We start from the raw sequence: 25465 nt of genomic DNA, 5'->3' as shown, positions 1-25465 counted from the left end.
TAAATAGAGAGTGTGATAAAATTGCTAAGAAAGTAAGTTGCTGAGAAAACTGTGACGAAAATTTGTGATGTATGGTACGGACAAACACAAGGATGAATAGGAAGTTGACATCGGATTCGTACAAAAATAAAATCCACCATATGGCATGCCTAAACAAAGAGTGTGTTACAATTTCAAACATCTGCGATAATTAGTAGCTGAGAAAACTGTGACGAAAATTTGTGATGTATGGTATGGACAGACGCACGGATAAACAGGAAGTTGACATCGGATTCATACAAAAATAAATCCCACCATATTGCATGCCTAAACAAAGAGTGTGATAAAAATTCAAGCACCTGCAATGAGTAGTTGCTGAGAAAACTGCGACGAAAAATTTGTTACGGACAGACAGACACACACACACACACACAGACAGACAGACAGATAGACACACAAAGGTAAAACAGTATACCCTCCTCTCCTTCGGAGCGGGGGTATAAAAATACTGAGAAGTGAATAAAGTGATTCGATTAGAGATTCCAACAAAGGATGCAGTAAGTCAGTTTACAACGACATCTTACTGACAAACAACACAAATGAAAGGTTGGACGTAATTTAATTTGCTGATTTCAGTATAAAAAAAATATGTTAGATACATGCACATATGAGGTATAAATTTTATGATCAACTGATCGCTTTTTGCATATCTCTCATAAATTGCGGTAATTTCTGCAGAAAAAAAAAATCACAAAGCATTAGTTATTCTAAGTGAAACCGATCTGAAAAAAAAAAAATAATACCAAATGTAAAATAAATCTATATAAACCTATCTGATTTAAAATTTGTATTAAGAATGGAATTGATCTAAAATAGAGAGTATTTTTATTGTGCATATGATAAATGTAATAGTGATGTACATATATAAAATAATGTGTTTAAAACCTAATTTCTTATCGAAATGGATTTATAATTTCATTGATAAAACATCCTTATTACTATGAAATTCAAATCTAAAATGTCTCAATCGATATTTATATCTAAAACACTAATAAGGAAGAAAATGAAAATTAACAGAAAATATAGCAGAAAATAATCAACAACCTCAGACGTTTTTACCATGTGACAGAAATTATACATGCATGTAGTAAAATTTGTGTATTATGCATGGCGAAAATACATCACATTGCTGAAGCTTGTTCATGGTTTCAACATTTACATGAAAAGTTACAGTGAAAAATAAATTCTACAAATCTATATATACTGTAGATTTATAAAATTAATACATATTTTGTGATGAAAAGTCCTGCATTTTAGAATTTTATTGAAAAGGCAGACACTTTCTTTAACATATATACTAATACAAATATTGTGTTCCTATCTTCCAATATATTATTTACTTGATCATTGACGATAAATATACAAAACTATAAATTAAAAATGAATGAATAATTAAGCTTGACATGAAAACAAAAATAAATCTAAAATACCATAAAAAGTTGAATCTTTACCTGAAAAATATTATTAATGAATAGAAATAAATGTCAATGTAGATAAAAACATACATGTAGTTATATCCAAGAAAGAAAAAAATATCAGGATACAAGTTTGTCAAACATATTTTTAAAAAATCGTTTATAAAAAATGCTGATTGTATGCTCTTCATTCACACCAGTGTAGCACAACATTTCAAAATGATTTCCCTACATGTTGGCATATATAGCTGAAAATAAAGGCAAGAGAATGTAAATTATAGTAGATAAATACATACATAAATAAATAAATAATAATAAAACAAATTGAACGTCCTATTATGAATTCCATTTTGTCATAATTAGTTCGCATGTGCAACATCAGTGAAGTGGATTTTTGAATAATAACAGCATACGACGAAATAACATTCTGCTTTCTGATGATATGTTGTAATTTTAGATAATGATTCTTGGGAAAAAAAAGAGTAATCAGTTGGACAGAGAACATTTTCAATGAAATGAAATTTTACCAGCAAGAACAAAAGAAGAGCTTTATGTGAGAATAAACGAGAACTTGAACTGCAAAAATTACAGACTTGTTTAGAAATGGAATGAATGAAGACTAATGTTCAGATCTAATTTAAAATGAAAATAATGGAAGATCAGAACCAACTGGAATATCATATCTCCAGAACCAAAAACTAATAATAGAAATACTAGTATATATTAAAAAACCTCTATGATCAAAGGTTTTATTACTTTGGCCGAAGTCGTGAAGTCATTGCATAGATTTTTCCAAATAAATAGAAAAAGTTACATCAGATAAAAATATACTATAAATAGTTGAAAACTGTAGAATAGCATTTATAGATGATGTAGTAATAACAAAATTTATTTGGTATGAACCTAGATTTAATTCAGTAGAAACTAAAATTGTAGGTCAATTAATAATTAAGACTTTAATAAAAATGGGAGCTATTGTTGAGGCAAATCCTGAACCTAACCATTTTCTGTCATCTATATTTACTATATATGAAATGATGTATTGAAATAAACGTAAGGCAGAGGTTTTTCTCATATTCCAGGAAAAACAATACAGAAGTAGACAAATTACAATGTACCAAGAAAACTGATCAGTGGAACTGCAACTAGATCATGGTATTTCTTAAAATTTGCTCAAAATTTTACCCGAGGAGTAACTGACTTTTTGGACTGGGTATTCTTAAAACAATAGATTACCACACCCATACTCTAACATCCCACAAATTCTGAATTACAGTCTCTGTACAAACAGACTTACGATTTCCTCGATCCTCCTCGCCCTCTTCATTTTCCTCGTCACTGTCCTCGTCACTTCTGTTGACGTAGTCTCTGATACAGTCATGAATGAAAATGTACTGGTCCTTGATTTGTATAATAAAAATTATTACATTTTCAACAGTGAAATACTGTGATTTATTCATTGAATAAAAGTGATATTCTCTCACAGTGTGAAAGGATACCAAAAGTGATATTCTCTCTCAGTGTGAAAGGATATCAAAGTAGGTAAAATATAATTTCTGGCCTGCAATAAGATTGAGATCGTAACTAAACCATTTGACAGAGACTAAAACTGCCAATTTCTTCCTAAATATGTTGCTAAAATCCATGTTTCAATGTCTTGTCATTTTTCAACTGCTAAGCCATGACGTCTCAACTGCTCAACTATGACGTCACAGCCTATTACATTGTGTTTATGTAATAAATAGAAAATCCAATGTTTTATAGTTGGATATGGAATTTATTTCACTCGTGAGACAGGATTTTTTTTTATATTTTCACTTGTGCTTCCCACTCGTGAAAATATATAAAAAAAAATCCCATCCCATTCGTGAAATAAATTCCATATCCAACTACAAAACATTGAATATCCTCTATATATTCTCATTACACATATTTTTACTATAGAGCATTATCAAAAGATATTTTTGCCCTTGAATAGGTATCGCCATCATCAGAAACCCCGGCCAGTGGATTTCCGATGATGAGGTATCACAAGCATCCTATTTCTTTTTTTCACAGATTTGTGTTTTCCCCCTCAGATTGATATATTATTATCCTATTGTCACACTGTAATATTCTATATGTGTAATCATTTGATAACAATCTAGGAAACTTGCTTCATAACTAAATGGAAACTTTGCTATTGACACGAAGTAGTCAAAATGCCTAATCTAATTTCTTAAGAATTAGATTTTCCCCCATATCATAAGAATACCATGTTTTTTAATGTTTTGTTTTTTTTCCCTTCAAAATATGAATCTTCAATATAGATATCCATTATCCTAAATACAATACAATAGGTTTGAGAGGAAGGATATATGTAGAAAACTACATTGGAAGCGCAGTCAAGTAATATTACTATTCACAGAAAAATAGATAATTTTATATGTATAACAAATTAATTTACAGATTAGAACTTAATATCAATACCTCTGTTTGAACCATGTTTGGTCGATTGTTTCGCATTTTCATAACATAGTTATAGATATCCACAACGTCACTGGAAGTCACGTGTTGCATCAAATAATCAACGGCAATAAATGTACCGGTACGTCCCACTCCAGCACTAAGATAGAGGAAATCATATATATGTATTCACTTGAACAAATAAAATTCAGTAGAAATGTCCATAACAACTTTAGATTTATATTACTTGTCCAAATTTTGAATTTTGCCTACTATTATTTATTTGCTTAGAAATACATGTTTCAAAAGTGTTAAAGTAACAAAAGAAGAAGAAGAAGAAAGGGGAAAAAAATAATGTGTACTTTTGAGATTTCAAAATCATCGTTCATTTAAAAATGATTTTTTGGGTTTAATATGAATGCTATATTGATATATATGTACTTAATTGATAACAAACCTCTACATGCAAAATAAGTAATGAGAATTTTTAATACTTCAGATTACCTGCAATGTACAACAAGAGGTCCTCTATTTGTTGTAAGAGGAGGAAGATGACTCCTAACCTCCTTTGTAAATTTAAGCATGGTTTCAGATGTTTCAGGAATACCCATATCAGGCCATGCTAAATACGAGAAGTGTTTAACTGTTTTTCTGCTGTCTCCCTGTAGAAAATGCACATAGTGTCGTTATATGCATCATGCAATTAGTTATTCTTAATAATAATTTCAAAAGATCTTGGGAAAGAATAAAACGTATGATTTTACAAATACATATATTGTAACAAAAATACACATCCTTGCATGCTCTTGCTTTACAAACATTTGCTAAAGGCTGTATATAATGATGATATCCCTCTTTACATGCTATAAATGATTGCTCACGTGGATATAGTCTGCTGTGCAAGTAACTAAAACCCATTCCATATACCAGTCAACAATCATGCTAATATTACAAGGGTACATCTTTGGGGTATATTAGTTTTACCTGCAGTGAACTACTATCGGACCAGGGTCATTATGGGGCAAATATAAACGTGTAGCCCCGACAAAATTTAGGAGCAGCCAAGTGGTTTCTGGACAACCCATATCTGGCCACTTCAGATAATGAAGCTGTTTAACCTTTCTTGTACGATCACCCTTTGAATAAAATTTCAAAAAGAGTGCAATTTACAACAATAAAGCCACAGTTTTCCAAAATGATATATGAAAATATAGTACATGTATACACTTACTAGTTTTACAGACATCACACGCAGGACATAGTCGGGGAGAGTGGATTCTGATTCAGTTTCCACCACAAGGTCTCCGTAGTACACTGGTTCCCTCGTCGTTTCAGGCCAATATATATCGCACTTTCTCTATTAAATATTAGGTTTACAGTTTATATAACTTCAATTACTCTAAATAGTTTCTCTGTGATAATATCAGCAAGATATGGTATTTCAAATGATAGAACAGTAAAAAAGGGAGAAACAAGAGATTTAAATCTTACGCGTCCTCTCTCAACCAGCTGTGTCAGCATAACAACAATACTGACATTCTGTTCCCAAATCATCCGCCAAAATTCGTCACGGGTAAAGGGTAGAGGCCCTTGCGTAGCAATGTATTCCCTCTGGGAGCTGAAACCCTAAATTACAGAATATGGTTTATAAACTATTAATTTCAAAATTCACACACTTTTTTTTTTACCAAATCTTTTCTTCCAGGTATTCGTTAAACTTAAATCCACATTCTTAGTATAATTTATTTAATAGATCTTTGTTTAAATAAAATGGAAATCAAATAAATACCGGTATATAATTGGCGTTAATGTAATCAGACCCTTCGTCATCTTCTGTTGGTAGAAGTTTCACTCTGCTGTGATCGTCTGTCAATGTAAACAACAAACTGGTAATAAAATATTGAATTTGTTCCAAATGAAATTAAAAAAAAACAAGATTCAAAAGGAAGGATTAAATCCCAGATTTAATTATGTTTATAAACTGAATCTATTATTTACACCCTTAATAAGTCTAGCGATGCCTCGTTAGCTAATTGTCTAAGGATTCACCGATTAAGATTTAGAGCACACTTCGGGTATGATGAGTCGACAGAGGATGCTTGATCCTCCATGGCACCTGATCCCACCTCTAATCTTTTTAGAGGCCCATGCTTGCCCTGCATACAATTTATATTGTTTCATTAGACTTTTGAGCTTGAATACTGTTCGTTTTCTTTGTATTTTACTAATAATGCCAGATACTGTATTTTTTTGTGTCGCTTGCTTGCTGAACAACAGAGCGACAATTAGGGTTCACTTACCTTCGTCTGTCTATCTGCTGTCTATCTTTCTGTCACACCTTATATCTCGAGAATATAAGAGGTATGGATTTGAAATTTTGCATATATTATGCTTAGCACTATGACTTTTGTCAAATACTATGGTAACCAACCTAGTGGCCTTTGAACTTGACCTTTGACCTACTTTCGAAAATAGTTCATTGTGCCGATATACAGCAGATTTTTGACATTTAAGCTATTTAGCTATTTTTCTTAAAGTGCACTGTTTGTTATCTTTTGAAAGAAAAATGCCAGCGTTACTGGTGCCTTTACCTTGACCTTTGACCTACTTTGCAATAAATACTTCGGACTGTTTAACTTAACAAATGTCGTTTTAATCTTTAAGAGGTAAGGTTTGGATAAATAGCATTTATAAATTCTCGCCGCGGTTCCATTATTTCTTTATTATTACTATCTATTATTTTTTTTTTACAGTTATTTGAATAGTATAAAGAGGTATGAAATTTTTTTTATACATTTTTTTATTTGCATTGTATTCGAATTTGTAAAGCTTCTTTCGCCAAAGAATAGTCAGTTGGCTGTTGTTGCTTAGATCCGCGATATGGCCCCTGAGCCTTTCTTTTTTAATGTAAAAGCGTGTTTTATTTTTTAATTGAGAGAAAGTACATCAATGTCCTACCAGTTATGTAAATGCATATATTTGGGTAGGAAAAATAAAGAGTTAGGCTGAGGGACCTTCAAGTTGTTTTATCGTTCTCGATGAAGGTAGATCAATTCATCAGTTTTTCGAAAGAAATATGAAATAATGTTATCTATCACTAAAATCTACGTGCAGAATTTTTCTTTATAAATATTTTTCAAAGTTCGTTATGTGTCTCCATGGTAAAAAAAAATGTTGATATACAATCTTAACGTACTTTGAAAAAAAATTCAAAGTGCGTTGATTTTGTTCCAAATTTAACGCAATTTGAATTCTTTTTATAAAGCGCGTTGATTTTGTCCCAATTTTAACGCACTTCGAAATTTTTTTTAAACTGCTTAATATTTTCAAAGTGTGTTGCCACAAAGCATGAACTATAATGCTTGTAGCAAATAAACAACTGTTCGCTCTTAGAATTTTTTTTTTACATCTTTAATGGAGCTAGGAGGTAGCATGCGTTCCTTGCAGCACTCTAGTTTATTTTAGCCTATAGAATAACCATAAGCAAACATACCTTTTATCAAAGCAATATAAAAGGTTAGTTCCAACAATAACCTTTATTCAACAGGAATGCTGTATCAAATTCAGCCCAACAGGAGTAAATACATACATTTTCCCCCTAATTGAATTGTTCATACCAGAGAGAGAGAGAGAGAGAGAGAGAGAGAGAGAGAGAGAGAGAATTTTGGTTCATTATTGAAGTTATCTACCTCACCTGAAAATAAATACATATGAAAGAGGAGAAGATAACGAACAGTGATTAATCTTAGGTAACAATACCATAAGCTGATGACAGACTTAAGTTAAAAATTTCAATTCCGTGTAACATTTAGATAATTTTGAAAAGAAAACAAAATGTTCATCGTGTGTTTCAGTATAATATAAAATTGCAACATTTAAAAAAATACAACATGTTTGTCTTGCATATTACTGTATGTAACAATTCAGAAGAACAATAATACAGTACAGATTGATTCAGCAATATAGTCAAACATGTAAAAGAAATGATTCTGATAAGTTATACTCACAGGCCAGGATATTGGTATATCTATTTTTGATCCTGTTTACTTGAATTTCAGCAGCTTTAGTTGTATGAGCTGGACAAGTTTCCTTTAATAACTGGAATAATTTGTACATCAAAAATTGTATTTGCCAATCACTCTTTATTCATAAAGAGTTCAGATGTCATTGTCTTAAAAATTAACATACATAATAATAATATTGGTAAATCATGAACATGTAGGTAAACAAAACATCAATTAGGAAGTCTAAATCTGTATCTCAACACAATTTGGCTTACAACTATATATAGACTAAAACAAGATATTTATTTCTGTGTATCACTTTTTGATTTCAATGAAGGTTGTTGCCAAGAATATTGAAAATAGAAATATATTTGAAATTCTTTCAAAAGCCTTTCTCTCGTATTTTAGGTCTGATTTCAATATAACTTAATATACAGGTAGACTGTGTTGCGTTGTACAATGTAGAATTTTTTATATTTTTATGCACCCACCTAAATGAATGTTGTCTATCAAGGCAAACGCTATAAATACTTTAGAATGGACCTGCTCCTAAAATTTTAACTTGTCAATCATCCACATGTGAGTTAGGGCTAGGTATTGGCGTTTCTATGCAAATGAGCTAATAAAAACGCATAAAAGGTAAATGTATTATTTAAAAAAAGTTTTGATTTATTATCTTATACATACTTACTACCCACGAGACGTTATAGCCAGTACATATTATGACGTCATTGTTCTTACCTACTGGAGGTGATAAAACACATCAACAAAATAGATTCAGTGCAAGGGATTATCCTGTTTAATTTTACATAAAAATTGTATAATGCTAAGAAGAATACTCTAAAGATAAATAAAACTGCTGCACAAATCCTAGGCATTTTCTCATTTGATCAGGATTTAAGAAAATTTATAGAAGACTGTACAATTTAACCCTGTTTCAACTTAAAACTTTACAAATGATAATTAAACATCTGAGCTGTTGATATTTGTGCAGCAATACATGCAATCCTTGGAATATTTTGCTTCTAAAAATAAATAAAATAGAGCATGCCCTTGCGCCGATTCTTGTTTTTTGATGTCCTTTATAATGTTTTGCAGTAAAAAACAATGACGTCATAATATGAAGGCTATATCATGCAGTGAGTACAAAGTATGCATTAGACAATAAGTTTTAGCCTTCTCTGTATAATAGGAATAGTCCTTAGGCATTTTAATAAGTTTATTTGCACAGAAATGCCCACTTTGAGATAATGATGTTTTTAACAAAGTAACAACATAAGGTTTTTAAGTGAAGAAGGAACTTGAGCTGAAAAAATTACTTGTCATTCATTTTTTTTTTCAGATTTTGTATATTTCGAATTAAGTATGCCCCGCATATCTTAAAGCAGTTACATCATTAGGTTTCTTCCTTATTTTGGAGATATTGATTGACAAATACTATGTCCTACAGTATCTAAGTGGAGTTTTAATTCTCAATGTTTTCAGGCCCATTACGCTGTCCATAATGGGATTTTTTTTATGAATGGATAAAAAATATGTAAGCGATCATGTACCTTTCAAAATTTTTCAGAGTATGAATCAAGTTTAAAATTTGAAAAAGCAAGATACTTCCATCAAACTGCATCTGGATAGGGAAAATAACGTACTTTTTAAAGACAACTTAACCCCCCCCCCCCCCAAAAAAAAAAAAAAAAAACTTCATTTGCCAAAAATTTTATCATTAAATATTTTTAAATTTATGTTGAAGTGCAAGTACTTCATATTATTGATTAACTGTAAAAATTTCGAATGGTGAAGCTGACCTTAATATTGCAAAGGATATAGTTTTAAAAAGAAGACAGAAGCATGACAAAAACGGGTCATGTTTACATTTCTCGAGTACGGGAAAAACCAACTATGACGTCACACATAAGCTAAATAAGCGAAATAAGATATACCTACATAAGATTCTCATCATCAGTCATGCAAAAATAGTTTTTGTGTTCCCAGTTTCTCAAACTATTTCACCATATACTGATTATAACCTGTTTTACATAATAAACCGCCCATGTATTCACCTAGTATGATCTTGCTGTGCTAATAGATCGTGTATGACGTCACCGACTTGTTGGACGCACAGTTTAGGGAAACAGAGGAGTGGATGAATCTATTTCATAACTTGTTAATGTTTACAAGAATGTTACTTTTAATTTTTTATATATATACATAAGATGGTAATTAAAAATAAATTGTCAAAAATTTATACAAAAACTGATGGTTTACACATTGTGCACTTATATAAAAGGAGACTATGACGTTGTTAAACAGAGTCATGTGACCATGAGTCCTTCATCCCCTCAAGTAAAAGTACGAAACTTATCGATACTCGGGATCATGCACCTTTATATAGTCTTCACGTCAACAAATATTTTTTAATCGGACAAAAACTGTAGAAAATAGACGATTATGAGTACTTTCTCAGAAATTAAGAAATATTGACACTTTACCAATGCATTACTTCTTCTGACCTTAGAAAGTATAGAGCTCAAATAATTGATATGCTTATTTTTTTTTTTTATATCGCATCAAACATGCACGCACTAGGTCAGCCTGAAGTCTCAGTCTTCTGAGTTAACATAAATAAGTAACATAGCAATATCTGTTTTTATAGATTACCTTGTACTCCTGTGAAAATAAAAGGTTGCTGTCAGCGTGCATTTTCTGAACATAATTGGCAAAATCAGCTATTCCAACAGCCCTACAAGTATTCAATTTTCGATAAATCATTACTCTACAGGCATTGTTGATTTCTAATAACGTCTAAATCATTAAATATTGTATATGTATATGTTGTTTATGTGTGAATTTAAAGATAATGACCACCAAATTGAACTTTTTTGAAAAAATTCAACTACCCATAACATTTTTTTTCAATTATATCATCATACTGTACATGCATTCTAGTTTAAATTCCTGAAGTTGCAATAGAATAGACAATTGGATAAAAAGAAAGTAAAACTTAAAAAAAGAAGAAGAAAATATCACTAAATCCTAAGACATTCCAAAATGCACAATCAAAAGAAATTATAGTTTTTTTATGCTTCAAAATGATATCAGGGATATAAATGATTAGATCTAAACCTGCTTTAGTCTCTTCTCTTGTATTCAAGGGAAAAACTTGATTTTTTTAATTGTTATTTTACATTATTTTTTTCAATTCTGGATTGAAAAGTTTTGATATTTATTTATAAAAGAAATATGAAACAACAGAATTCCCCCAAAATCACTCTTTTGTCCATTGAAGTCAATTCCTTAAATCTAAATCAAAACAGAATTTTGATGTACAAGTTTTCTTACAAAAAATACTAGATTTTGAAGTGAACTTATTTTACATTGTTGTGTTGAACTCCTGACATCTGCTATGTGTTTTTTTTTTAAACATTGTTTTAAAAAGTATAACACACAATAACCCATTCTTACTTTGTAAATCAGTTCGTCATATTGATATTTCTTTATCATTTATGGTAAGGTTTTCATATTTTCAGACTTCAAAACATGATTATTTGCAATGTGTAATATACATTGTATTTGAAAATATGTGTTCAGTGATGAAAACTATTCTCTGAATTGACTGTAAAATGTCTGTAATTAGTTTATAGACATAATGTTTTGAACATCAAATAGTATCAAACATTTGTTTTCAATTATTTTTTTAGTAAAGATAGATGAAGATCAATAATTAAAGAACAGTTTAGTTGCACTCTTGACTGCAGTAAAATTAAAAAATTAAACCATGGAACTCAAAATTTCCTAAAATGATGGCAAAATCAAGTAGTAACGAAGATGTGCAATATTTATAGTCCAATACTTCATAATTAAAACACGTGAAAATATTTAAACTTGGCTTCATATCTTGTATTATTCCCTATTTATGTCAAATACGAGGGTTGATCCAAAAGTGCGTGGAATTTCTTATATTTAATTTATTTTTTAAATAGAATTGATTGAAAATTACAGATGAAACTATATAAGGTTGTTGAATTTTCTTAATAAAAAATACCTTAAAAATTCATGATAGTAACAATTTGGCAGTTGCCATAGAAGAGGACGTTTGCAAATGCGGGGGAGACATTTATTTGTTCATCATCATTTCAATTCTTGATACTCACTGTGAAAAAAATGTGCTAAATGCTGAATGTGTTATATAAAACAAAAATGATATCATAATTATGATTGCTTGAACTTTTATAAACCTTGTGTGAAAGTTTTGTCGAAAATTCGGTCAGTGGTTTATGTTGGAAATAAAGACCTTCCTGATAATATTGAGCTTAAAATGTAGACTGTAGCAACTTTTTGTTTGACCAAGTTGTTGTCATGGCTGATGTTGAAAAGAAAAATACATACAATGTCGTGAGTGCAACAGAAAAATGTAGCATTGCCAAAAAACATCTATTTTTAAAAACTGAAAGACATTTATGTCAAAAAAGTAACTACTTCACAGATCTTAAAAAAATATTGAATTTCTTAAAATGTCTCAGAAAGATGTTGCACTTTTGACATTTTTAGCATCATTTGTGGGCATAACTTTTTTTGTGAATTGAGATATCGATGAGGTATTTGGCAGGTATTTAGACACTATCTAAAGACATATGCTGAGACATAGAAAATTTATTCCCATTGCCTGTATTTTTAGTGCAGGTTGATAAATAGTTGTTTAGTTATTTTTTGTCCCCCGCTTTCACTAAAAGTGGGGGATATTAATTTGGGTCTGTCTGTCCGTCCGTCAGTCTGTCCGTCCGTCTGTATTTCTGTCTGTCTGTAACACTTTCGTTTCCGCGCATTATCTCGAGAACCCTTTGATCTTTCGCAATTAAATTTTGCATAGCAACTCCCTATGGACTAAAGAAGAACCCTATTAATTTTGAGGTCAAAAGGTCAAAGGTCAAGGTCATAAATTCATAAATTCTGTCTGTTTTAACACTTTCGTTTCCTCGCGATATCTCGCAAATTCTTTAAGCTTTTGCAATGAAATTTTAGATAACTCCCTGTGGCCTAAGGAAGCCCTCTGTTGATTTTGAGGTCAAAAGGTCAAAGTTCAAGGTCGTAAATTCACAAATTCCGTCTGTGTGTAACACTTTCGTTTCCGGGCGATATCTCAAAAAGCTTTTGAGCTTTTGCAAAAAAAAATTTTATACCATAACTCCCTATGGCATCTCTCGCCCCTTTCAAAGTGTCCCGCCCCGTTTTTTTTATTTATCTATTGTATATTAAAAGTCGCTTGGCACTATTTTTAGCACAGGCACGGCCAGGAACACGTTAAGTTCCTAGACAGTACCGTTGTCAGAAACCTTAAAAGTTAAGCACTGAAACTGGTTCGTTGTCATGAACATACAGGTGAGGTTATGATAAAATCCGTCCGGTGTCATGACTTGAGAAGACAGGCTGTAAGAAGTTTTTTATTTTTCCAAGTTAAATTATCTATAACAATGTCTGAAATTGCAATGGGAAACAGGGCTGACACCCTATTTGGTGCTGTATGAATTTCAGCCGTTAAAAACAAGTAATAAAAGAAGAGTTTGCGTTGGCGACATTAACTCTGTTGAAATCACTTGTGGATTTGATTCGTTTTCCTACTGAGATGTGATATTTTTCGTAAATAGAATATAATATACACACCAATTGGTGCAGACAGTATCAAGACATGTTGTAAGCCTTCACAGAAAAATTGAGAACAAATTAAAACTGAAAATTTTGATTTATTTCAATTTTTGTCCGTTGTCATGACAAGATACGAAAATTCAGTCCGTTGTCATCGGTCCGTTGTCGCTACTGTATTGTATACATTACGATCTTATGTTGTTTTAGGTATCGTTAAGCATGCCATCAAAAAGAGGGGTGTGACGGTACATATTGTCGTTTTGTATTTATTGTCGTCGGCGACAAAATGTACCTACCATGACTGCACATATCGTCGTCCATCGATAAATATTGTCGACGGCGACAATGTGTACCGAGACGAGCCTTTTTTCCTCCTGCGTAATGGAAGACAAACTGTACAGTCAAGCATCGGCGCGTTTCGTCGTCGGTGACAATATGTACTGTGACCATTGGCACATTTTGTCGCCGATATATTGTGTTGAATATTTACTGAGATCGTGAAGAGAGAGATGGAGAGAGATTGACACACATACACAGAGAAAATACTGAGGGAGAAATGGTGTTGCTCAGAAAATTGTGTCCACCATTGATTTCCATGACTTTGATATGTCAGAATACCGTAATTCTTGAGATATCTGGAAAAAATCAGTCTATTCTTTTTTTTTCTCGTTATACATACATGGATATGAGATTGAAAGTTATTTGTTCAGTAGAAATGTTATCTGGAATACATTTTTTTTTTGCTTAATTCTCATACGAGTGTCGATATAATTGGTGTAGGGATTGACATATTTCACCTGAACTGATAGCTCTAGTGAGCTTTTCTGATCACATTTCTTGTGTCGTCCGTCTGTCTGTCGGCAAACTTTTCACATTTTCAGCTTCTTTTCAGGAACTACTGGCCAATTTCAATTTCAACCAAACCTACCAGGAAGCAAACGTGGATAAAGGGAGTCAAGTTATGACCTCATGACCTCTTTCAAGAAAGTACATGTATAGTTAAGAATTAGTGAAAATTTAGATGTTACAAGTTATTAGTTAATTAGTGAAAATTTAGTAACATCTTTATATAATTTTCTCAAGAACCATTGTGTCAGAAAAGTTGAAACTTATGTGAAAGCTTTATTATAAAGTGTAGATTTTTTTTTATTCAGATCATGTCTGGGAAAGGCCAGGGTGGGGCTATAATAGGTGATCAAAGTTTTAATAGAATATTTAAGAATAATTCTTTCAAAATTTTCTTCTCGAGAACTTCTGGATCAGAAGAGATGATACTTATGTGAAAGTACACACATTAAGCGTACTTTTAATTTTTTAGATTCTGACACTAAAAAGATCCCACACTTTTCATTGGGTTCCGAGAATAGGTCTAAATTTCTCGCCCTCCACCGGCAAGTGGGATATTAAAACAACAAACAAGCAAACAAAAAAAAATCAATTTTGTTCAAATCATGACCCCCATAGGTAGGGTGGGGCCACAATTGGTGATAAAAGTTTTCCGTTGGAATATAGGATATACAAAAACTTTTAAAATCTTCTCAAGAATCAAAGGCGGATCTAGCACCGGCGCACCCCACCCCCTTCCCGATCCCTATCCCACCCTGCCCCCTCCGTTTGATTTTTCATTTTCTTTGCCTTTGTAAATTCTGGTTTTTTAAACCTGTATATACTCTCAATTTTGTCCACAGGTAAAATTTCATGATTAAATAATATACTTAACTTATACAGTAACACTTCTTCACACACAAACGATTTTTTTTTTTGGCTTGTCAAAAAAAAATCTGAACCGCCCCCCCCCCCCCTTTCTCCGTCTTGAAATTTTTGGATCAAATATTGAGAACAGCAGTAGGTCCGTGATTAGCGATGTTTATATGGAAGCATCCTCAAGTAGTGTAGATTCAAGTTTCTTTTAATTATGACCCCCGGGCCTAGGTTGGGGCCACAAAGGGCGATCAAAGTTTTACACAGGAATATATAGGAAAATTCTTTAAACTTTTTCTTCTCAACAACAGCAAAGCAATGATTAGTCATATCTACATTGCCATGCATTGTCATGCGACATGTACTAATATTTACATTTCCAATACATTTTCCTTAAGATTCTTTGCAAATTAGAAGACTGTTCATTTTCTCATGAACTACCATGGATGAGTATGAATATCTCTATTGTTACGTCATAATACCGTACTTGACGTCAAAACTATAGTGCAAACTGTTTTGCTTTAAAAATGACAGTTGAATTGTGGCAACTCACCAGAAAAATAATGTAAATATAAGAAATGAATTTAATTTTTGAAAATTCATGAGGTACATGAAATACAACGCTTCACGCCGGCATATTTATTATGAAGCGCTAACGCGCTTCATGAAATATGCCGGCGTGAAGCGTCGTAGTTCATGTCCTCATGAATCTCCAAAAATTAAATTCATTTCTTAAATGGACGACAATATGCTCAGTGAGTTTATGTACACATTGTCGCCGGCGACAATCTGAATAGGACGACAAAATGTACCGTCAGAATCACGCTGCATGAATAAGCATACGAGATACGTCAATGTGATTTACACACCAATTACATTTACAAATCCACCAAAAACAAGAGGCCCATGGGCTACATCGCTCACCTGTGCACTTTGGATCGGAAATAGCAGAAATCAGTTCAGTATTCAAAAGTTTAAGGAGGCTGGGGGGTCAACAAATTAACAACAAATTAACCACCAGATTTAACTTAATTTTTTTTTTTAGATATATCTTAAGCTGTCAACTATCATTTGGCAAAGAAAAATTTCAAAAATTTTAGTTTTAAAATTTGATCATTTTCTATATCTTCATATGGAGCTCTTCTTCTAAAGGAGATCAATATAGTCTAAAAATGGCCACAACCCCCCAGCCTCTTTAAATGTTAAAGTGCGGGAGGGGTATGATTTGCATGAACAAACTTGAATCTACACCACCAAAAGATGCTTTTGAACTAATATGACTAATAATGGCTTTGTTTTCTAAAGAAGAAATTTTTATTGATATATCATTTATAGCCCTTTCTTTAACTATGATCCCCTGATTGGCCCCTCTGTGGGATCATGATTTGAACAAATTTGAATCTACATTACCTGAGGATGCTTTTATTTTATGATGACCAATCACGTTTCTGCTGTTCTTGAGAATAAGATTTTTAATGATTTCCCCTATGTATTCCTATGTTAAACTTTGATTTGAATAAATTTGAATCTACACTACCTGAGGATGCTTCCATAAATATGACCAATAATGGCTTTGCTGTTCTTGAGAAGATTTTCAAAGATTTTTCCTATATTATCCTATGTAAAATTTTGATAGCCCACTGTGGCCCCATTCTACCCCCGGAGTCATGATTTGAACAAACATTACCTGAGGATGCTTCCACATAAGTTTCATATTATCGGCCGTTGTCTTGCCCGATTTTTTTTTTTCGTCGGCCGACCAATTTTATGCATGTCAGTCGGGTCAAGTTATTTTTTATTTATTTATTTAATTATTTATTTTTTGCGTCTGTGGCCGATTCAATTGAAGCACTCATTGAATAGTCCGTCCACGAACCTTCGATCATAGGCCGACCATCGGCATACAGTTTTTAAAGTCGGTCGTCAGTCGGTCGACATTTAGGAATTGAGTTTTCGTAAAACTGCCGGCCGAAGATGAAAATCAAACTGCGGCCTGGCGAACGATGATCGGGCGACGGTTGGCCAACTTATGAATATTTTTACTTTTAAAGGTATCGGTGTTCCCTGGAATTAATGTGACTACTCTGTGTCGCCCGATACTAGTGTCGGCCGATCATGTTTTTTTCAGCCGAGAATACGACAGTAATTTGGCCGCCCGACCATCGGCATGTGACCTAAGCATAACATTTTAATTTTGTTATACTGATGAGGAATTGTATATGTTTGCATACTAGCTAGGATGCAGGTTCCTAAGAGAAAATGAATTGAAAAAACATCGCTGAATAGTTAGCACATTGGTGTGAGCTGCTTTAAGACGACTCTGAGATTCAAATATATTTGTAATATGCTTTGTATTTTTTTAAAATAAAGCATATATTTGATCATTTCTGTTGCATTTTATTGATTTACTTACATGTTAAGAAAAATGACACCGGACCAGATAAACTTAACGTACTGGCAACGGACTTTTTGCTTATAAACTGCGATTTCTTAAAACATGTTAGCTATACAAAAGGCTGTCAGTTGCCTAATACATTGAAAATGAAGTTTCTCTTCATATTTTAAAATAAAAGAACCATTTCGATGAATTAAATATAAGAAATATATAATTTTCCAGCTCACGATCATGGCTTCACACATGGGCATGTGATCGCCAATCAAAACTCCGCAAAATGTATTGTGGATATCAAATACATTAATCTTTGTATGGAATACTGAATGTTGTATCTGTTTCCCAAAATTCAAATTTATTCTTAGAATTTGTCAAAAATGTTAAAATTTAGGCATTATGTATTAATTCTTGTATCTTTTGCATGACACCGGACGGATTTTATCATAACCTCACCTGTATGTTCATGACAACGAACCAGTTTCAGTGCTTAACTTTAAAGGTTTCTGACAACGGTACTGTCTGGGAACTTAACGTGTTCCTGGCCGTGACAGGGGCATGTGGAGAGTTATTACGTATAATACAGGTTGTCCGCCTATTTTATATTCTAATTACATGTATTAGAACTGTTTAGTAAAGGCTAAATCAGACAACATGTATTGTGTAAAATTTTGACAATATCGAACTTGAATATAAACATTATATGTGACCTAATATTTGCATTTAATCAGACTTAACTCAATATGAGTTAAGTCATATTATGGAAATGAGTAGATCAACTTCTTGTTACATAGTCAAAGAAGCATAACTCTTACAACATTATCATTACTGACTTTTGACACTACCCTTTTGAAATAATTTGCTGTATAATCAAGTGCCTCCGTGGTCTAGGGATATGATGCTTGCTTAGCAAGCGAGAGGCCCGGGTTCAAATCCCGGACAATTTTTTTGAAATGGGTTTTTTTTTTATTTATAGATGATACTATTCAACATGTGAAATGAGAAAGTTATGACGTATGGCGTGTGCAAACTCATGAAATCATTATTACAGTGTGATAAATATTCTAAATATTAAAAAGAATCTTCTATACACATATTAAAGAATAAGCAATCAAATATTTATATCCATATTGGCATTTTTTATTTGCTTCAATATACATATAATAATTCTACAAATCCAGAGGGGGGGGGGGTCCGACCCCCCCCCCCCGAACTGCGCATGCTCTTCTTTTTTCCCTAAGCGGGGGACACAGATTCTCTGAATTAGCTTCTTTTTTTTTTTAAATTCACCCTTATCTCAATTGCTTCTTGTAATACGTTAATAAACAAACATTATTGGAATTGTAGATGCTTTTAAAAATTAGTATAAAAATAAGTCCGTGCAACAAGCTTCTTTGACACACTTGCTTTATTTTTGGCAGTCAACACTCTAATCAGGTAATACAAGAAAACATGAGGCTCAGAATGTCAAGACTGCTCCTTTTCTAAACAATTTTGTCAAGAAGTAATATGACCAGACTAAATGCTTTAGGCACAAAAAAGGAAAAATTTTATCAGTTATCGAATTTTTCAGCCATTTATTTTGTTTCGTATGTTATCACACAAAAAAGATAAAAGTAACTACGGTAATTTTTATAAGTAAGTAGGCTACGAATTAGTGGAGCAGTATATTGTTTTCATCAGTCATGATGTTAAGTAAGAAAATAGATTTTTTGAGATATTCTTTGATACGTATATATGAATTACTTTCGCAGTTCAAAATAAATGAAAGATTCTAGGCCTTAGCAGTTCGATTTAATTGCTGAAAATAAAATCACGTTATTAGAGAGGCCCTTATTTGGGATTATCGGATCGTTAGTATTTCCCCGATTTTTCGTCTTTTATTTGAATCGTAGGTATTTCCATTTCCTTTTTAAAAAGACGCACTTTGCCATTTCAAGTTGTAATTTTTTTTATATTTTATATGTTGTTTAGCAACTTCATTTGCAAATTGGATATTTCATATTCATTTCTATATTTGCCTATTTCTTGTGTATTTTCATCTACATGTATTTGCCATTTGCCATTTGGGTTGCCAAAATCGTCCAAAGAACTTGATTCGGTTATCTTGGTTACGATTGTAACCAGTAAATAATTGTAATTGTTGATAACTGAAAATTGTAGTGCTGCCATGGCCATTATTCACCATCAAACATCAAAAGTGTAAATCTTTTAATAACTAGTACCTGAGCAATTCAACTTAAGATTTTTTTTTTACCTTAAAAAGTACCTGATGTAAATTTAAGTTAATCTTAGAACACAAACACTCTATATAAAAGGTTCTTCCTATCGCAAGATTTGTACTATCTAATAAGAGAAAATAACCTCAGAATTTAGGAGAGATCATATTACTGTACTTATACATCAAAGAGCGATTTTAAAAGATACTTTTTTTCAAAGTTACCTAGTTTTAGTTTTATAGAATAAATTTTAGTCTATAATCATTATGGTAAAACAGTTCAAACGTTTTGCCAATATATCTTGATAAAAGGGAGTCATAATGTATCAATAGTAAATCATAGAATCAAAGTTTTTCCAAATAAACAATTTTTTTAATACTATGGAAATCAATTTTTAGATTTTTTTTTTATCAAAAGTTGACATGTCGCTATATATTCTAAAAGCATTATTACTCGTATATCTGTATTACAATGTAGTACAGTGCATATCCCTTTCGAAGTTATGATCTTTCGAATTGTACGAGCATTATTCCATGAATACTCAAGAGCAGAGAATTATAGTAAATAAGGTACATGGATCACAGTAACGACGCATGAACTACATCATAATATAGTTAGTGAATAATGTATTATAGTGTTGGAGGGTAAATATTATATTAAATATATTAAAGTATTTCACTGTTCAATATGTAATCAAGGATTCAATTAGCTCGAATATTAATCTGGAAGCTGATTTAATATCCCGGGACATTGTGTTAACATATCAACAACTTTAAATAAATAATTATTGTGCGTTTTCGATTTTACAAATATATTCAAATAAATACGTAACAAAATTATCTGCGTGTTTGCTTTGATTTAATTTTGTAATATTTATTTTAGAATTTAAAAAAGTAATTAACCTTCATCATATCAATATTAGTCGAAATCTTACTTAGGTGGCTTAGATGTGGTGGTCATTTCTACAGCAGAAAACCCCTCATTTTCTTGTCCGGATTCACCATTACTTATTTCTTTAAATGGCCTGCAAAATGATGAAAAAAGTCAAATATAAGAGCTTTTTTGTCTTACTTTTTGTCATCTCATCACAATATGTACATTACAATTCAAGAAATTTCCAGGGTTATGAATATCAGTTATGTATATGTAAAATAGTTCGGTATCTTAAACATACCCTTTCCCTCTCCTTTTAAGGAATACAATGACTAATATTACAACAATAAGAGCAAGGACAACAGCAGTAACTGACCCGGCAATAACTGGTACGTTGTTTGGAGCTAAAATAAATAAATATTTATATATGTATAGAACAAAATGATGTCCATATCATCTCCTTTCTCATGTTCAGGAGAATCTTACCCGTGGTGAATGGACTTGAGTATTCTGATTCCAGACACCCTTCTTCAGTACATGTCGCAAATCGCACCCTTAAAGAGAGGAATGATTTATTGATGTAATGGAAGAAATATTTGAAAATTATTAAACTTGCTCTTATGCAGTTAAATCAAACAAGATAGATCAGACAATGATTCTATCATAAAACTGATACCGATATGTTTTTCCTGGCTCTAGAACACCATTACAATATTTGCGAGGATTAGAACATTCTCCATCTGATCCAAGGGTAAATGCGATGGTTTTTTCTACACTTCTTCTCTTTCGTTTACCTTTATTAAAAATATTGTTGTCCATTAAAGTGTATGATAATTTGACTAAAAAGAACTATTTCAGTGTAAATGAAATATTATTACTCTACTTTCATCACAGTTTGGTTGCCAGGAATCTGATGCTACATAAGTGTGGCTTTCATCCTTTTCATACACATCCCTCCAGGTTTTATAATTAATTTTAATGAAATCCATGTATTTCTTCTTCGATCCATAAAATTTATCTATAACGAGAAAAGTAGTTCAATAAAAAAGAAACAAATATTCTAACAATATGTGATAAAAATTACCCTCTAATCACTTACTTGCTGATTCTTTTGATTCTTTTGAGACGATGACAAACCATTGTCTAATCTTTCCATTTCTCTCATCACACAGTGCAAGTCGACTAAATGCCACAGAAATTTGTTTTTGGTCGTCAGACACAGACGGGCCCTTTTGAATCAGGGGATTCTTTTGAGGAGGGAAGGGAAGCGGTGCTTTAAAAAAAAATACCTTATTTATCTTCTTTTCAATTCCTTAAATAAAAAAGGGTCACCCACATTGCACACATGATTTCTCTACAATCTAGTTTCTTATTATCTCCATGTAAAACCGATTCCTTTTAAGATATCGAACTGACCCGGCGGCGAATCTTTAAACAAACTTGAATTTGGTCTAACTGAGGATGCTTGCATATTGATATGACTAAACCAGACATTGCTGGTCTTTACAAGTAAACTTGTCCAATATACTCCTTTGTTAAATTCTGATTCCGTTTAGTAGCTTAATCTTAATCCAGGGGCAATGAATTGCACAACTTAAATCATAACTACTAACGGATGCTAACATACTAGTATTAATGTGATTAATAATGCCTTTGCTGTTCTTGAGAAAATTCTTAAAGATTTCTACATGTTTTCATGTAAAAATATGTTCTCTTATAGTAGCTCCACTCTATCCCCGGAGGTCATAATTTGAAAAAAACTTGGATCTGCATGACTTGAGAATGTCTGCGTAATTAAATGACTGATGATTGCATTGCTTGTGTTGGGAAGAAGATTTAAAGATTTTTTTCCATTCAGATGTAAAATACTCTTATTGTTCCACGATCCTATCATAGGGACCATGATTTAAGCGAACTTCAATCTATTGTACATGATAATGTTTACATACATGTATAAATATCACTTAGCATCGACAACTCCTTCTTCAGTAAGAACAGCACTCATGAATTGTCGGATGTTTACTGGTCATCAACATAACTTCTTTGTTAAAAATCGCTCTGACTCAACACGAGTACACTGAAGTTGATATCAAAAAGATGCTGGAGTTCCTCATTGACAACATTTATGTAGTCTTTAGAGACCAGTCTTCCAACAAAATGTTAGAATTTCGATGGGCACTAATTGTACTCCTTGATTAGTCGACCTGTTTTTTTTTATTCCTATGTAGCAGATTTTATTAGAAGAAAACACTTGTTGTGGCCTTCAACTCGACATTTAGATATATCGACGACGTTTTATAAATTAACAATCATAACCTCCTTTAATATGTGTCGCCCGCGTGACGCAGTGGTTAGAGCCTCTGCTCTAGAGTCGAGGAGTAAGGAGTTGATCCTTACTTCGCGGGTTCGAATCCCACTGTGGGACGTGGAGACCGGTCCTTCGGATGAGACCCTATAAACCGAGGTCCTGTGTCACAGTAGGTGCTGGCACGAAAAAGATCCTTCACTGCTCAATGGCCGTAAGTGCCGATTATAGGACAAAATTTGCAGCTCTCCATCGGCAAGTGGTGGCGTTTCCATATGAAATATATGGCGATAACGAACAGTATTCAAGCTCAAAAGTCCATTAATCAATACAAAATAGGAGCAGAGCAAACACGGACCTCCAAACATCAGAGGTGGGATCAGGTGCCATGGAGGAGTGAGCATCCCCTGCCGACCGGTTACACCCGCCGTGTGCTCCTTGTCATGATCGCGAAATAATGGAAAAATCCGTCGACAATTCAGTGTGTAAATAATGGCCTAACAATTAGTGTGAAAAACGTCAGTCAGCATTTGACTCAATGATAAATTGTATTTGCTGACAAGGTCATTGTATCGACCATAGAACTTACGAAATGAGTGAAAAATTCTCGAGAGGGATGTTAAACAACACGCACACACACCTTTAATATGTCGACTCGATATATTCAAATGAACTCAAAGATGAAAGACTCCACAGAGTCTGCCAGATCTTTTCATACTTGGATTTTGTACTGACTATAGACGATAGTGCCAACTAAAAACTAAATTGTATTATAAACGAGATGATTTTAACTTGTCCGTCTCCAACTTTTCTTATCTATGTAGTAATATTCCACAATCCCAACTTAATTGCTTAATCAAGAGCACGTTCTCAGTACGATAAATTTTTAAACCGCCAGGCTACTCACAGATGTATTCCTCAATAAACGTTTGTTATTGTGGCCCGAACCTATCCATGTGGTCCATATATAATGTGAACTTTAATTACATTATTTCAGAAAACTTCACATAAAATTGATATAATACCTTGCCCTTGGTTCTTGAGAAACTGGAGAAACTTTTAAAGACAACCACTTTATTTTTACCTTTTCTTGATTATCTATATAATCTTTTCTTTTTTTGAACAAATTTGTGCCCCCTTAAAACAACAATACTATTTAGCAAGTTTGGTTTAAATGATCCAGTGGCTCTGAAATAGAAGTCAAGCATTTGAAAGTTAACAGACAGACAGACAGACAGACGGGTAGACAGACAGACAACAGACAAAAATGATCACAAAAATTCATTCTAACCTTAGATTCAGATGAATTATAAATCAGAGGTATCTCTATCTTCATCAAGCTTCCCTTTACATGGAAATGCAAATTATAATAATGTCATATACTACTTTGACATGGACACAAGAGAGAGAGAGAGAGAGATTTTTTCAGGTTTTTAGAGCTTTCTTAGCAAGTTCAACACACTTTTGTCAAAGCTGTTAAATTACAAGGTACTAGTATTTGCTGTATAAGAAAATATCCTGTTGCTTCTCATGTGTGTATCGTTTTTCACACCGCCATTAACAAAACGTATGGTAAAATTTAATTCTGAGAAAACATTAACTACTTGTTTTAAAGACGTTAAAATTGTTCAATTTTACAAAAAACAGATAAAATGTGCTGATTTTCTTGCTAAGGAATGTTTTAGCCCTGTTTTTGGACCGGGCGTATAGAAGGCATGATTGGAAAAAAAAACTTGAAAATAATATACTACTTGAGGATGCTTGTTTGTTAACTTATTCAGTTGTGGTTGTTCTGGTCTTAAGAATCTTTTTTAAAAAGAGATAAATAATTCACATTATATAATTCACTTTCTTTTCTTATACATAGTGCCCTGTTATGTCATTTTTGATCCCATTTTTTCTCTCGAGTTCTCCATAAGCCATATCTGAACAAATATGAATCCACACTATTCTAAAAGAAGTTTTTTTTAGATACATATTGCTATTTCAACATTTTTTCAACATTTTTCCTTTTATTATTGTCGTATGGAGTCATTTGAACGAATTGAAACAAAATGACTTACCACCAGGTTTAATGAGTAAACTTCGACTAAAGTAAAACTCTTGTGTCGCATTTTCAATTGTCATAGCAAATATCTGAAATAATAAATACGAGATCATACTTAAAAAAATCTGAAAGAACAATAATGGTAATGAGCTGCAACCCATTAGCTTATCTTTTGATCGCTTAAATTGAGATCACTTAAAGTAGAGTTGTATTTGAAATAAATCAAAATATATATATTAACGACAGTAAAATTTGATTTTGCTTTGTTTTAACAAGTATATTAAATATCAACCATGTTTCATTTGGTAGGAAAATTATATCAAATATGATTTAAAATAGCTCATTGATTCTTGAGAATCCTAGCCTAGAAATCTACCTTTACAACAAAATT

At 32.4% G+C, this 25465-nt stretch overlaps 1 protein-coding gene across 1 annotated transcript; it reads right to left on the bottom strand.

Annotated features, from left to right (window-relative positions):
• Nucleotides 1-1006: 1006 nt before the first annotated feature.
• On the bottom strand, nucleotides 1007-25141 carry LOC133185088 (tyrosine-protein phosphatase 10D-like). Its single transcript, XM_061320145.1, has 16 exons — nucleotides 25091-25141; nucleotides 21822-22011; nucleotides 21606-21740; nucleotides 21399-21516; nucleotides 21209-21276; nucleotides 21024-21126; nucleotides 20784-20873; nucleotides 10559-10640; nucleotides 7907-7997; nucleotides 5689-5765; nucleotides 5391-5525; nucleotides 5131-5256; nucleotides 4404-4561; nucleotides 3924-4059; nucleotides 2752-2854; nucleotides 1007-1702 (listed from the first exon to the last, which is right to left on the bottom strand). The coding sequence occupies exons 1-16, from the start codon at nucleotides 25139-25141 to the stop codon at nucleotides 1683-1685; spliced, it is 1683 nt and encodes a 560-aa protein (XP_061176129.1). The 3' UTR covers nucleotides 1007-1682.
• Between the last annotated feature and the right edge of the window lie 324 nt (nucleotides 25142-25465).

This window comes from Saccostrea echinata, unplaced genomic scaffold (genome assembly GCF_033153115.1).
Source record: "Saccostrea echinata isolate AGI-Se365-2 ecotype Australia unplaced genomic scaffold, CSIRO_AGI_Sech_v1 ptg000012l, whole genome shotgun sequence".
Classification (NCBI taxonomy): Eukaryota; Metazoa; Mollusca; class Bivalvia; order Ostreida; family Ostreidae; genus Saccostrea; species Saccostrea echinata.
Note: the sequence above shows the minus strand (reverse complement) of the source record. Positions and strands in the feature narration are given on the sequence as shown.

Excerpts from the sequence above, each read along its gene's own strand:
- LOC133185088 (XM_061320145.1), bottom strand. The coding sequence starts at position 25,141 with ATGCGACACAAGAGTTTTACTTTAGTCGAAGTTTACTCATTAAACCTG. Across the intron at positions 22,012-25,090 it reads TTTACTCATTAAACCTGGTG|GTATTTTTTTTTAAAGCACC; the intron begins GTAAGTCATTTT and ends AAGATAAATAAG. Across the intron at positions 1,703-2,751 it reads CGAGGAGGATCGAGGAAATC|CTATATATGCCAACATGTAG; the intron begins GTAAGTCTGTTT and ends CTTTATTTTCAG.